Consider the following 15438-nt stretch of genomic DNA (forward strand, 5'->3'; position numbering starts at 1 on the left):
TCTCTCTCTCTCTCTCTCTCTCTCTCTCTCTCTCTCTCTCTCTCTCTCTCTCACACACACACACACACACACACACACACACACACACACCACACTACATGCACACATACACACACACAACACTGTCAATACGGAGGCTAGAATCTAGTTTTCTGGGTTCCCCGTAGGTGTCTTGTTAACAGGGCATGAATGGACGATAGCCCACAGATGGAATGGCTGGGCCCACAGTATGCATTATAAATGCCACCATCAGGATTTTGGGGGAGGGTGACAGAACACAGAGACCCAGCACAAATCAAGACCCCCACATCCTTCCTTTGAGGCCTGGCAACCTTCCCACCCTCTCCGTGTCTCTGCTTCTCCACTGTTAAAATATTACCGACTTTGTGGGCTTGTTATGAGGATTAAACAAGGTATTTAACAGTACTGTGAGACAATAAGCACCACGTAAGTGCTACTTAAACACACAAGGTATGAGCCTAATTACACCAACTCCAGTAAATAGTCCCGTGATCGTGCCCGCATATGAACACCCATCAATCTGTCACACCACTTACATCAAACAGCTATAATTTTTAAGTGATAACTGGGTATCAGTTTTCAAGATATCATTAGGCTTTAAAATAAGCATAAAGATTGACAGTGGAAAAACACAGATTGAACAGATTTGAAATACACGAAGCATGAGGAAAACAAATTACTGGTTCTGCCTATGCACATCTATTAGATAAAATGTCCTGTCACTGATACGACTGACTACTCTGGGACTCATGAGGGTTTGTAACTGCCTTCCGTTTAATACAAACAATTAAGCTGTAGCAATTAGAATGCTATAGGCTTAATTAGCAGCTGGGGTGTTCTCACCTTACTCTGAAACATTGGGTGTTTAGCCAAAGTTGAATAAAGCTGCTTATATAAAACTCATAGGCAATTTGCAATATGAAGGTGTTCGAATAGCCAGTATTGCAGACCTCATAAACTCTATATATGCTGCCAACCAGACTCTTCTTCTGCAAGAGAAAAGAGGTTATTCCATTGTCGCACCAGTGATGGGGTGGCAGGAAGCCTTACTGGCTATTCTCCTTATCTGTATCTTCTTTTTTTTAATATTTATTTATTTATTTATTTATTTATTTATTTATTTATTTATTTATTATGTATACAATATTCTGTCTGTATGNTTTTTTAATATTTATTTATTTATTTATTTATTATGTATACAATAGTCTGTCTGTATGCCTGTAGAGGGCGCCAGACCTCTTTACAGATGGTTGTGAGCCACCATGTGGTTGCTGGGAATTGAACTCAGGACCTTTGGAAGAGCACGCAATGCTCTTAACCACTGAGCCATCTCTCCAGCCCTATCTGTATCTTCTATATGTCCTAAAATAATGTATTGCTTTATATGTTTTCCTTGACTTTCGTTTTTAATTTCTAAGCATACAAGCTAACAGGTTTCATTGTGACTTTTTTTCTTTAGACAGGGTTTCTCTATACAGCCCTGGTTATCCTGGAAAGACTGGCCTTGAACTCAGAGATCCAACTGCCTCTACCTCCCAAGCACTGACATTAAAGGTGTGGGCCACCACTGCCCAGCTCATTGTGACTTTTTTTAGTCATACGTGTCATTGTCCTTTGCTCTGTTCACTGACTTCTTCCTCTGTCTGCCTAATCCCCTTCCTTCCCTCTAAATGGTCCCACTTTTGTTTTACAATGAAAAAATATTCATACACTTACAGGCAACCACTCAAGGTAGGTATTTCATCACCACCTACTTCTCAAACTGGTTCTATATCTAAGATGTAGTCAGAAAGAACCCTGCCCTCAAAAATACCTTAAATTACAATATGGGGAAACTATAGGCATTAAACATGCCATCCGAGAGAAAGGTGAGGTAGCTTGGTGAGATGGGGGAACTGCAAAGACTAACGCATAGTCATCTGGAATAGTCATGAAACATGACCGCACTGTAGACAGGTCAACCCCAGATCCATGGGGAGCCCATCCATGCTGAGCGGAGGCTGAACAATGATCACGTGCCTTCATGTTCTAGGGCAGTCATAACTGGTGCTTAAGATGAAGTGGCTTAATAGAAATCTATATCGTTTCACCTGAAGACTAGAAGTCCCAGATCAAAGATAATTGGGGGATGTTTCTTCGGAGGCTTCTCTCTGTGACCTTGAGTTGATTATTGTCTTCAAAATCTCCCAGTGATATTCTCTGTTTGAGTCCCTGCCTTAACATCTCCTTATGAGTACAGCAGTGACACGGGGTGCATTGTACCTCAATTGCCTTTTTAAAGATCCTGACTACAAATGGAGTCTCAGGTGCTGAGGGTTAGACCTATGAGAATTTTAGAGAGGTATATTCCAACTAAGTGTATTATCCCCTTTCCATGTTCTTTAGCACCCTTCTTGCCATGTTTCAGAGTCACCTGTTTGCTGTCTAGATATTATTCTTCTGCATATCTTCCACGAGAGCGGGACATAGTTCCGCCTGCTGCTACAGCTTCGGTACCTATAGAGATGTCAGCCACAACAGGCATTGAGTAAATACGCCTTTAGTGGCTGAGCATACGCATGAATGAATAAATTAATAAATACATCCTGCATGAGACGACCTTGTATAATTATTAAGTAAAAACTGACATCATATATTTTAGAATGTATAGCGTTAGTAGCAATTTTTTTTCATTTAAAAGGTCACTTCTTTCACAAAAGAAGAGAGCCTGATCTAACCTAATTTCATTTTCAAAGCAACACCTCATCTTGCTGCATCCTAGTCTGAATTTCTTCCCTTCAAATAAATCATATTTGTTACTTCCAATTAAGCCTTTCGGTCAGTCTTTCTCAGCTGTGCATGATGAATAGCGGGCAGATAATTACCAGTTCAGGGGCTCATTTGTTTTTCTTCCAGTGTGATTTCTGGAAGGTGTTCTCCTATCCTATCCCCTCAGAGGACTAATAAATTACATCAATGCACTTTTATAGAGGAAGTTCTAGTGCTTTGTTTGGAGGAGAAATAGAAAAAGAAAATTAAAGAAAGGAAACCTCAAAGCTCAAGAGCATCTCAAAGGCCTTGGAAAAGTGTCATCTGCATTCGGAGATGATGAGGACATAGTCACTTCCCAAGAAAGCTACCGTGGCTTATAAGAGGGCTTCCAGAAATACCAGATTCCGGGATGGCTCGGCAGGTAAAGGTGCTTGCAGTACAGCATGATTTTAGGAGTTTGATCCCTCTACCCCCAGGATAGAAGGAGAGAACTGACTCCCAAAAGCTGTCCTCTGACCTCCACATGTGTTCCACGAACCTAAGTGAACACACATATCATATAACACACACTAGTAGTAATATAGCAAGAAAAATGATTATTATTTATTTAAACAAAACAGAAATACAAATTCAGAAATGGGGACAAATGCCTATAAAATGCACTCTGTAACACGGACAGCTTGTTCCCGGGATTCTGCCCACCCTACCTGGAGCCCATGGGCCTTCAATCATGTGGATGCCACGTGCATGACTGCCATGAGAATAGCTAGTTAGGGTGATGAAGCCCCGTCATCCAGGCACAGTGTCAGCCACAAACAGTGCTGCAGAGTTCAGGTTAGCACACTAACCAGGTGCAAGCCATAGAAAAGGCGAGGAGATAAATAGGTGGCCAAACAACATGGGAGCGAAGAAGGTAGTCTTTAAAAACTGAGTTATTTTTGGAAAAATCTCAAAGCAGTTGAAAAAAAATGACTTATCAAAATTGCCTGTACTTATTTGAGGGAATGGTTTTCACATTTATTTTTATGTGATATACTGGTGATTTGTTTGGAATTACAGGCTGTAAAAGCTTAATCCATCCTGTTCAATAATGGTGCCCACACTCCTAGTCACAGCTACATACAGAGAGAGTGAGAAGCTCAGTGGGTTTCGGTTTAAGATTCAAATGGCTAAATTCCATCTTTATTTCTCTGTCTGAAACTAGAGCATAAAAATTAAAATATGCAAAAACATATAAAGCATGCGTCATATAGGCAACAAGGTCAACATGCTTTATTAGTCTTACCAACAAAAGCAGCCACGGGCAACATGTATTTGCAAAAAGCATCCATTAAGCTGAATCTGGCCAATGAGCTAGAATTTGTTGCACACCTCATGTTCTTACTCCAGCCCTCCACTCTGTCATTGGTAGTATCTGTTCCTAGTATGCAAAGATGGCAAAATGAATTTTCCTCGCTCCATAGAGTGCACAAAACAAGGCACAGAGAACATGAGGGGTGAAAATTGCTGTGACAAAGAGTTGTTGTCCTTAAGACGGGGAAATATATTTAGCACTATCAAGGCAAGCTGTTAGAAGCTTGAGAACTTTCTCCAGCCGAAGGTAAATTAGATGGTAAATTGGACGTGGGAACAAAGGGAAACTCAGACCACTTCCAAACAGACGAAGCATCCAGGCCATTGCTGCTCCCTCAGATGTAAAACCAGAGAAACTCTTCTGAGAGGAAGGAACCCCATTTTACGGGGAAGCAACCTAACAAGGACCTGGGTTCTTTCCACATCTTAAATGAAATTGGATGTGAATCTGTGGTTTGGAATAATGCTGTTTGGGATCATGAGTGATGCTAACAAAAGGCAATAATACAGATGGACCCTCATCATGCTCATTCCCTCTTAGGTTCTGTGAGCAATAAAGATGGGAGACGGGAGGGGTGAAGAGCAGTCTGAACTGTGGGCTTGTACCCCAGGAGCTCCCTTCACTCCACAGTTCACAGAAGGATCCACCTATCGTTAATTTATGTACTTCTCTAGAAATTGTTTGTGTTTCATGCCAGGAAGTCAAATAGCATCATGTGTGATGATGACTTCGTACACAGCCCAACTTAGCCCTCAGAAGGACTGGAAACAGAGTTCAGTCACATGGCAGGTACACCATGTTCCAAAGTCCTTAGATATTGATACTAAAATGAGTTTCCCTAGTCAGCCAAACACATTGACCAGTGATGGTGTTATGTCTGCTCCCGCTGGAAGAGAACGAACCGATAGCCATGTTTAGCACCTAGAGTTTATCTCACAGATGGTTTTAGTCCTTTGTGTTATAAAAGTTTTTATGTTATAAAAGAGTGTGGCTGTGAATATAACAGTTTTCATGGTTTCTATTTGTCCTCTTAGTAGATGAGCTTAAAGAACCCTAAAGTTAATCATGAAAAACTCTACCACTGATAATTGTCATCAGAAGTGAGATCAATATGTTATACCCCGTTTCTCTAATTTTATACCCCATTGTGTTCCTACTTCTCCAAACCCTGCTTCTTTAACCTTTTCTTTACAGGTTTTCTCACACAAGAAATACTTCTTTTTAACCAGTTTCTATCTCTTGTATCCAAGAGGCCGTTAAACAACACGCTCATGCACCAGAATAATTATTATCCAGAAATTCAGAGACTTTGAATGACAGAATTTCAAGTTTAAAGAAGACTTAAGTGCTCTCCCATGACAATCCCCTAATTTTCTAGATCTGTAGCATAAAGGGTAATGAGTCTGCAGAGAGCTTTGTAAACTCAGATGTAGAAATCCTCTTGTCTTGTATCCTGCCACATTACTGAAGGTATTTATCAGCTGTAGAAGTTCACATATATACTATAATATCATTTGCAAATAACAAAAATTTGACTTCTTCCTTTCCAATTTGAATCCCCTTGATCTCTTTTGTTGTCTTATTGTTCTAGCCAGAACGTCAAGAACTATGTTGGATAGATATGAAGAGAGTGAACATCCTTGACTTGTTCCAGATTTTAGTGGGATCACTTTGAATTTCTCTCTATTTAATTTGATGTTGGCTGTCATCTTGCCACATATTGCTTTTATTATGCTTAGATATATTCCTTATATCCCTGATTTCTCCAAGACCTTTATCATAAAGGGGTGTTGGATTTTTCAGCAGTAGAAAACAATAACATCTTGAAATTTTCATGCAAGTGATTGGAACTAGAAAAAACATCCTGAGAGAGGTAACCCAGACCCAGAAAGATGGACATGGTATGTACTCACTCATAAGTGGATACTATGGTAAAGCAAAAGCTATTGAGCCTATAGTTCATGATCCTAGAGAAGCTAAGTAACAAAGTGAACCCTAAGGAAGACATACATAGATTCACCTGGAAAGAGGGAACAGACAAGATTGCCTGACAGAAACATGGGGGTATGGAGTAGGAGTAGGGAGGACAGAAGAGGAAGAGGAGGGGAGAAAGGGAGGGAGGAGGAGAATTTGAGGGAACAGGATAGTCGAGATGGAGAAAGGACAGAGATGGAGAGCAAGGAACAAGATATTTTGATTGAGGGAGCCATTGTGGGGCTAGCAAAAAAAAAAAAAAACCTGGCACTAGAGAAATTCCCAGTAATCCACAAGGATGACCCCAACTAAGACCCTAAGCAATAGAGGAGAGGGTGACCGAACTGGCCTTGCCCTGTAGTCAGATTGATGAATATCTTAAATATCACCATAGAACCTTCATACAGCAACTGAAAGAAACAGAGGCAGAGACCCGCATTGGAACACTGTTCTGAGTTCCTGAAGTCCAGTTGAAGAGTGGGAGGAGTGAGAATATAAGCAAAGAAGTCAAGACCATGATGGATACACCCACTGAAACAGTCTACCTGAGCTAATGGGAGCTGAGCTAATGTCCAACTCCAGCTGGACAGGGAAGGAAACAGCATAGGTCCAAACTAGTCCCTCTGAATGTGGGTGACAGTTGTATGGCTGGGGCAGACTGCGGATCCACTGGCAGTGGCACCAGGATTTATCCCTACTGCTTGTACTGGCTTTTTTGGAACCTGTTCTATTTGGATGGATACTTTGCTCTGCCTATATATAGTAGGGAGGGCTTGGAACCTTCCCCCAAAGAAATGTGCCTTACCCTCTCTAAGGAGTGGATGGAGGGGCCGGGTGGGGAGGTAAGTGGAGAGACTGGGAGGAGGGGAGGAAGTGAGAACTGGGATTGGTGTGTAAAATGAAAAAAATATAGTTTGTTTTCTTTTTTAAAAAATTAAAATATATAAAATAAAACTTTAAAAATAGAAATCCTCTGTCCTGACTTGGGCTGTCATTTTCACCATCAGCACATCATCTTGACTGCAAAGGTAGACTTGGAAACAGTGGCTAGAAACCCTTCCCTGTTCCCTCCAGAATCCTTCCAGGTAACGGCTTACCAGCATTGGAGTTGAACTCGGCATCAGGAACACTGGCTGGGGTGCTGGCAAGTGATGGTTTTACCACTGGCATCTGATCCGGGGCATCTTTGTCATTGTGGGAGGGACAAGATTCAGAAGAGCCAGGTTTGCTGAGATCTGATGTTTGGTTTCCAGACCTTTCTATGGTGATAATGGGAAATGTCAAAACATGTTAGAATTGTTTTCAACTGTCTTTAACACAGCTTGGAAAGAAATGTTAGAAAAAATGCCATTTCCTACACAGTGACATGCCAAACAAGGACACTAGGTGTGGTCTGTCCTAGATGCAGGCTGTAAGGAAGTACATGGTCTGAAATTAAAAAAAAAAATTAAAACAATAATAAAACCTGTTAAAGTCTGCTTTTTATTGTTACCATGAGCTAATAATTCCTTTTGCCTCTTCTTTGAAACACCAGGAGTGACCTTGTTTATACTGACCTCCATTTAGCACTATTTCAGATCTATTAGAGTATTGTTAGAATTTCAGCCTGTAGATAGAAACTCTCCAGACCTTTCCTGCGGTCTTGCAGGTCCTTAGCCATAATCTTCACATTCCTTCTCAGTGCAGAAGAAAGCTTCTCTCCCACTCTGCTTTGCATCTCCCACCCTACACCCCTCTCTTGGATTCTAAATACTCCGATTGGCTATTTCTATGCAGTTAATATAAGCTACATTTACCATCCTTCATGTAGCAATACTTCGCATCTTGCTGTCCTCTTGCTTCTCCTGAAGATGAGAAATGTTTTATAGAAATGAACATGAAATAGAAACTGGCCACTGGCCACACCACTCATGGAAGGTCACAGTAGACACATACCGTTGAAACTGGCCATGGTGATTTCCCCGCCATCCGCTGGGCAAAGATGTGGCTTGGTGACTCTTTTCCTTGTCCTTCTCAACTTGTTCATCCTGCTGCCTTCAGTTTCATTACCTTCATCTTTTGCTGAGTCCTGTCGTAATTAGTAAATAGAGACCCACATAGCATTCCTTGCAAGCAGCTGAACCGTGTGTGTGTGTGCAGTTGGACAGTCGGGTTTAAATTGAGCACAAGGCATTCTTTAGAGGAGGTAAACTGTCACTTCCTTATCCCTTCCAGTGACTCAAAGAGACTGAATTGTCTCTATTGCCTTTGAAAATCGTTAAATTAGGCTCTTGTCTAACTATTCAGTGTTTCTTATTGACACTTCAGAATGTTTTCAATTGTTTAGTCCTTAATAACTGATTTAAAAAACCTATTTCTTTTTTTAAAAAAAAAGTCTTGTATTTTTTAACTTTATGTTTTCTAATCTTTGGGGGTTTTTTGCCAAAAGAACAGGACCTGAAATCTTTGGATTCTCCTCCTCTCTCTCACCCTCCCTTACCCTCCCTCACCCTTCCTCATCCTCCCTCATCCTCCTTCACCCTCTCTTACCCTCCCTCACCCTTCCTCATGCTCCCTCATCCTCCTTCACCCTCCCTCACCTTCCCTCACTCTCCCTCACCCTCCTTTGCCCTCCCTCACTCTCTCATCCTCCTTGCATCACTATTTACTTGGATTTAAAAAGGAGTTTCATTCACTTATGCCTTTTTTGAAACGACTTTTTAAACATTTTTCATTAGCGCATGCAAGTGAGCTTCACCGTGACATTCTCATACATGTACGCAATACATTTTGTCCAGGTGCCACCATGACATTCTCATACATGTACATAATACACCTTGTCCAGGTGCCACCGTGACATTCTCATACATGTACACAATACACCTTGTCCAGGTGCCACCGTGACATTCTCATACATGTACACAATACACCTTGTCCAGGTGCCACCGTGACATTCTCATACATGTACACAATACACCTTGTCCAGGTGCCACCGTGACATTCTCATACATGTACACAATACACCTTGTCCAGGTGCCACCGTGACATTCTCATACATGTACACAATACACCTTGTCCAGGTGCCACCGTGACATTCTCATACATGTACACAATACACCTTGTCCAGGTGCCACCGTGACATTCTCATACATGTACACAATACACCTTGTCCAGGTGCCACCGTGACATTCTCATACATGTACACAATACACCTTGTCCAGGTGCACCCCCCTGCTGCCCTCTTGGCTTCTGTTCCTCTGCTCTTGGGATTGATTTTAAATGTATTAGAAAGTCTCATTCAAGTTACTTCAAAGCTGGATAAAAATCTAAAATACATCAAAAGGAAAATAGCCAAAAATAATCTACTTATAACTGTTAACAAGAATTTTCAGGCAGGGAGTTAGGCAGTGAGCAAGACTGGGGAGGGTACCCCACTGCTGGCAGTAAAAACAATCACCCCCTTCAAGCATGGGATGCAAAAGTGGTCACTGAAAAAGAAATTTTAATCTAATGTTTTGTTTTACGATTTGTGTGTGTGTGTGTGTGTGTGTGTGTGTGTGTTTGTATACTTCAAATTTTGGCTTGAAGGGCGAGGAAAGTGACAAGGTCAAAGCAAAGGCTATTCTACATGTTTTGAGCCATTGTCTCTTTAGAGAGAAGGCTTGGAAGGACTCATATCTGGGGGAATGTTGTATGAATACATATCCAGAGCAGTTGCAGGCAGAGCTGTGCCAATTTATCATAAAACCAATTCAGTCTCTGAAAACAAAAGAGGAGTTTTCTCTGATGGAATGTAACTATGATGCATTGTGATTATTGTTATCGGGTGAGATATACTTCCTGAAACAGTCTTTTTACTTTATTAATTTTCAGGTTAGCATACAAAGAAATGCGTTTTATAGATCGTGTCTTCTTGTAATTTTATGACATCAGAAAACTGTAGTCTTTTCACTTCAGATAGTCTTTTTTTCCGTTTATTTATTTATTAAAGATTTCGGTCTCTTCCCTGCCACCGCCTCCCATTTCCCTTCCCCTCCCCCAATCAAATCCCCCTCCCTCGTCAGCCCAAAGAGCTATCAGGGTTCCCTGCCCTGTGGGAAGTCAGATAGTCTTATATTTAATTATATAGGACTTCTTAGGATAATTTATTTTTCCTAATACTTTAGGATGTTATTCAAATATTTACATAAATTTCCCAGTATGCTTTTGATAAGATCAAGCAGTAATATTGGACATGCGCTTATTTCCAAAATTGGGTAACCAGAGATATACTATTCTGGTTTTGAATGTCTTCACATGGACATATCTCAGATATTTACAGAAATGCTGTTTTTAAAAGTATGCATGTATCACTGGATTTTGATCTGGCTGAGATTTGACTTAGTCTGAGCTTCTCAGGAATTCTTTCAATTTATAGATTGAAGGAATTATGCAAAGCGAAGGTTAAGACACCTCCAGCTCCAAACAATAATGTTAACTGAATAAACACAAGTGTCACAGCATGCTAGGTTATACATATTGTCACACAAATTTCCGGGCAGAACCCTTGAGATAAGAATTCTCCGGTTTAAAAATGAACAAGGCCACAATAGTCCATGGAAGGTGACGTTCTCATAAAAGTATTCTTGTTTTTCCAGATTCCATTCTTCTTCAGAGCACAAGGATCCAGTCAATTCTCTGCCCTTGCATGAGCCGACCAAGAGGGAAGTTCTTGTGACAAAAGCAGGAATAATTAATGAGGTACCAACATGAGAAATCCAGCAGTAAGAGTCCCAAACACTGAAGTGCTGGCATCATACTTAAGAAGCTTCTCTTTTTAAAGGGGAGGAGTTGGTCCTAATAAAAAATACACTTTGTTCTCTCTTTTGAGTTTTCTCTTCTATGCTAGGTAGATTGACCATTGCCATAATAGCTGAAACAAATGCACTGAACCCCCAGGCTGTCCCACTATAGTACAATATTTTTATTCTTAATCTTAGATTTGTACTCAGCTACAGTATGAATGATGACTTGATGAAAAAAAAAAAACCTACCAATATATAGTCCTTACAATATGACCAGGAGAACATCAGTTATTATATTTATCACAAGAACACAAAGATTAGGTAATTTTTTTCAAGGTCATTGTGATAGATAAGTAAGAATTCAAACCTAAGCCACTCTATTTGGGGTGCTTTCCTCAACGTCACAGTCAAACGTATGACCTAAATCAAATTCCATTCCTATTATATAATATTACCTATTGGATTCATTAAAAAATGCTTTATCTGTTTATTATATATTCTCTTCCAGTAATATTTTAAAGTGCTTTTTCCTGTGAAATGGTTGAAACCTCCTTATTAATTCTTGTCAGTAGAAACTCTGAAGAGCAGCGACTCAGCCTGCCATGGATAAGGCAAAATCAAAGATGTAAAAATGAAACATTATTCACAAAGACTCTTGCAGTGAAGTTCAGGCATTAAAATGTTTTCATAGAGCAGCTGAAGCTCTTTATAATATGTATAATGAGGTATTCTTAGGTCACCATAGGTCAGGGACAGCAAACTCTAACGCCATGATAACAGACAGAACCAGTGGACCGGGACTGAACAAAAGCAGATGCTCCCTCTAAAAAGGAGCTGACACTGGCTCTGTCTGCCCAATGCCTGTCAAAGTATTGTCCCAGAACTGTCAATCCTACGCATTGCCAAAGCATTCCAAAGACAAGAGTTCAGTTAGTATTTTTATCTAGTATAGAAAACACTCAGTTTTGTCCTGATGTTTTAATGTATATATAGCTTTGTACCATGCTCATATTCACCCCTACTTCCTTCCCCATCTCTCCTGCCCCCATCTTGCAGAAAAATATGGATTTCTTTCCATTATACCTTACATGATTTCTAAATGTTGGGAATTAATTTAACATAAAAGACAAGGGATGAAGAAGAAAAGTTTCTCAACTCTCTCACAACTGGAAAATGTGTGACGGACTCTACTGGACACTGAAGGACAACAAGACTCAAATACCTCATAAACGCACAGGTGATAACAGTTTAGGAACACATTACAGGGCTGGAGGAGTTGGTTCAGCCATTAAGAGAACTCAAAAAAACTAGACATCGAAAAAATCCAATTAAAAATGGGGTACATATCTGAACAGATATTTCTCAATAAAATAATCTCAAATGGCAGAGAAACACATAAAGAAATGTTTACCCTCCTTAGCCATCAGAAAAACACAAATCAAAACAACTCTGAGATTCCATCTTACACCTGTCAAAATGGCTAAAAACAAAACACAAAATAACAACTTCTGCTGGAAAGGATGTAGAGGAAGAAGAAACACTCCTCCATTGCTGATGGGAGTGTAAACTTAAACAGTCACTTTGTAAATAAATATGGAGGTTTCCCAGAAAACTGGGAATCATTAGACCACAAGACCCAGCTATACTATTCTTGGGTATTTACGCAAAGGATGCTCAATCATACCACAAGGACATTTGCTCAACTATGTTCATAGCAGCATTATTCAAAGTAGCCATAGTCTGGAAACAGCCTATATGCCCCTCAGTTGAAGAATGTATAAAGAAAATGTTGTATATTTTCACAATGTAGTATTATTCAGCTGTTAAAAACAATGACATCAGAATGGGAAAAGATCTTCACCAACCCCACATCAGAGGACTGATCTCCAAAATATACAAAGAATTCAAGAAATTGTTCATCAAAAGAACAAATAATCCAGTAAAAAAAATGGAGTACAAACCTAAACAGAGAATTCTCAACAGAGGAATCTAAAATAGCTGAAAGACACTTAAGGAAATGTTCAACATCCTTACTCATCAGAGAAATGCAAATCAAAACAACTCTGAGGTTCCATCTTACACCTGAAAGAATGGCCAAGATGAAAAACACTGATGACAACTTATGCTGGAGAGGCTGTGGGGAAAAGAGACCACTTCTGCATTGCTGGTGGGAATGCAAGCTGGTATAGCCCCTTTGGATATCATTATGGTGGTTTCTCAGAAAATTAGGAAACAACCCTCCTCAAGTCCCAGCAATATCACCTTTAGGCATATACCCAAAGGATGATCAATCATGCCACAAGGACTTGTGCTCAGCTATGTTCATAGTAACATTGTTTGTCATAGCCAGAACCTGGAAACAACCTAAATGCCCCTCAACTGAAGAATGGATAAGAAAAAAAGTAGTACATTTACACAATGAAGTACTACACAGCAGAAAAATAAAATGACATCTTGAAACTTTCAGAAAAATGGATGGATCTAGAAAACATCATATTGAGTGAGGTAACCCAGACACAGAAAGACAATTATCATATGTACTCACCATAAGTGGTTTTTAAACATAAAACAAAGAAAACCAGCCCTCAAATCACAATCCCAGAGAACCTAGACAACAATGAGACCCATAAGAGAGACATATATGGGTCTAATCTACATTGGAAGTAGAAAAAGACAATCTCTTGAGTAAATTGAGAGCATGGGAACCTTGAGAGAGGGTTGAAGGGGAGGAGAGAGGCAAGGAGGGGAGCAGAGAAAAATGTAGAGCTCAATAAAATCAATTAAAAAAAATTTTTAATTGACATCAGGAAATTAGAAAGTATTAGATAGAAGTCGAAAAAATAATCATCCTGAGTGAGGTAACCCAGACCCAGAAAGACAAACATGGTATGTACTCACTCATAAGTGGATATTAGCAATAAAGTAAAAGATAACCATGCTACAATCCACAGACCAGAGAGGGTAGGAAACAAGGAGGACCCAAAGAGAGACAAATGGACCTCCCTGCGATGGGGATATAGAAGAGATCTCCTGGGTGGACTGGGGGCATGTGGACGTGGAAACTTGAGTGATCTGGTTGGGAAATGGATGTGAAGGAAGATAATTAAAAGGAATGGGGGGATATTCAGGGTCGGGTAGAACATATATGTGAAGGAACCTCCCATAAATCTACAAGAATGACCTCAGCTAAGACTCCTAGCAATTGTGGATTCCTACCCTGGGCTGGCTGTCTCCTGTGATCATATTGGTAACCATCCCAATTGTCATCAAAGAGCCTTCATCCAACTACTGATAGAAATAGGCACAGACACTCCCAGCTAATTAGGGTGAGCTCAATCCTGCTGAAAAGAGAGAGAAAGGATTGTAGGAGCCAGAGAGGTCAAGGACATCACAAGAAAACCCACAGAAATAACTAACCTGGCTCATAGTAACTCACAAAATCTGGAACCATCATACCAAAGAGCTTGCATGGGACCAACCAAAGCCCTCTACATGTATGTGACAGTTGTGTGGCTCGGTCTATTTATGGGACTCCTAACGATGGAATCAGGAACTGTCCCTAATGCTTTGAAAGGCTCTGGGAACCTATTTCTCATACTGGGTTGCCTTGCCCAACCTAAATACAAAGGAAAGTGCTTAGTCTTATAGCAACTTGATACACCATGCTTTGTTGATACATATAATAGGCCTGTCCCTGTCTGAACAAAAACAGAAAAGGAAAAGTGGATTGAGGGGGCAGAAGAGAGATGGGGGAAGAGAATAGAATAGAGAGGGGGAAATGCAGTTGGGGTGTAAAATTAATTAATTGATTGATTGATTTTTAAAAGAGAAACAGAAAGAAAAAAGTGTTTTTAAAGAGGACTTGAGTTCGATTTTTAATACCCACTTCAGGTACAATCACATGTAGCTCCAGTTTCAACTAATTTGACACTCACTTCTGCTCTGCACAGGCATCAAAACACACATGTGTGCACACATACACGTATATATTTTATACGCATACATCTAAATAAAAATAAAATCTTTCAAAAGGAAAAACATATACAAAAAAAATTAAAAAAAACATATACCAACTATATGCCAGTTCAGAGAAAGATAAGATTAGCCCCAAGTCTCTTACCTTTTAAATGTTGATACCAAGATGTGGACCCAACTAGTAGAATGCAGGGTATCAAATATTTAACTGAAAGTAAATGAACTCTGTTGATGAGAACAGGAATCATCACTGTGGGAGTCCAGGGGGCTGAGAAGCAAGAACTAGATACTAGAGAGTCTTCTACAAAGTTACTCTAGTTAATGAGTAATTGGGAGTTCCCAAAAGCCCCAGGGGACCAGAAGAACAATTGAGAAAGATTTTCAACATTGCTTTATTTTCCTAAGAGAGGAGCCATCTCAGCTGTTCTCAGCCCAGTCCATTTAGAAGTATGTTCCTCTTATCAAGTAGTTAACTCCATAGTTTTCACTGATTGTGCCATTGTGTTAGACAATCAGTGACCGGTGTACATTAACTGTTGAAGAGAAGGTGGCCATGGTTATCATTACCCAGATACTCTGTGTCTCCAAGGCTCTTCCTTA

At 40.1% G+C, this 15438-nt stretch overlaps 1 protein-coding gene across 1 annotated transcript in view; it reads right to left on the minus strand.

Annotated features, from left to right (window-relative positions):
- Lgsn (lengsin, lens protein with glutamine synthetase domain) overlaps nucleotides 1-15102 on the minus strand; it is a 22746-nt gene extending 7644 nt beyond the window's left edge. Inside the window, 4 exon segments of the mRNA XM_050134748.1 lie at nucleotides 7198-7359; nucleotides 7897-7944; nucleotides 8036-8168; nucleotides 14984-15102. Of these exon segments, the coding sequence (XP_049990705.1) occupies nucleotides 7198-7359; nucleotides 7897-7944; nucleotides 8036-8126 (301 nt within the window). The 5' untranslated portion in view covers nucleotides 8127-8168; nucleotides 14984-15102.
- Between the last annotated feature and the right edge of the window lie 336 nt (nucleotides 15103-15438).

This window comes from Alexandromys fortis, unplaced genomic scaffold, assembly GCF_014885135.2.
Source record: "Alexandromys fortis isolate MF-2015 unplaced genomic scaffold, M_Fortis_MF-2015_v1.1 scaffold_20, whole genome shotgun sequence".
Lineage (NCBI taxonomy): Eukaryota > Metazoa > Chordata > Mammalia > Rodentia > Cricetidae > Alexandromys > Alexandromys fortis.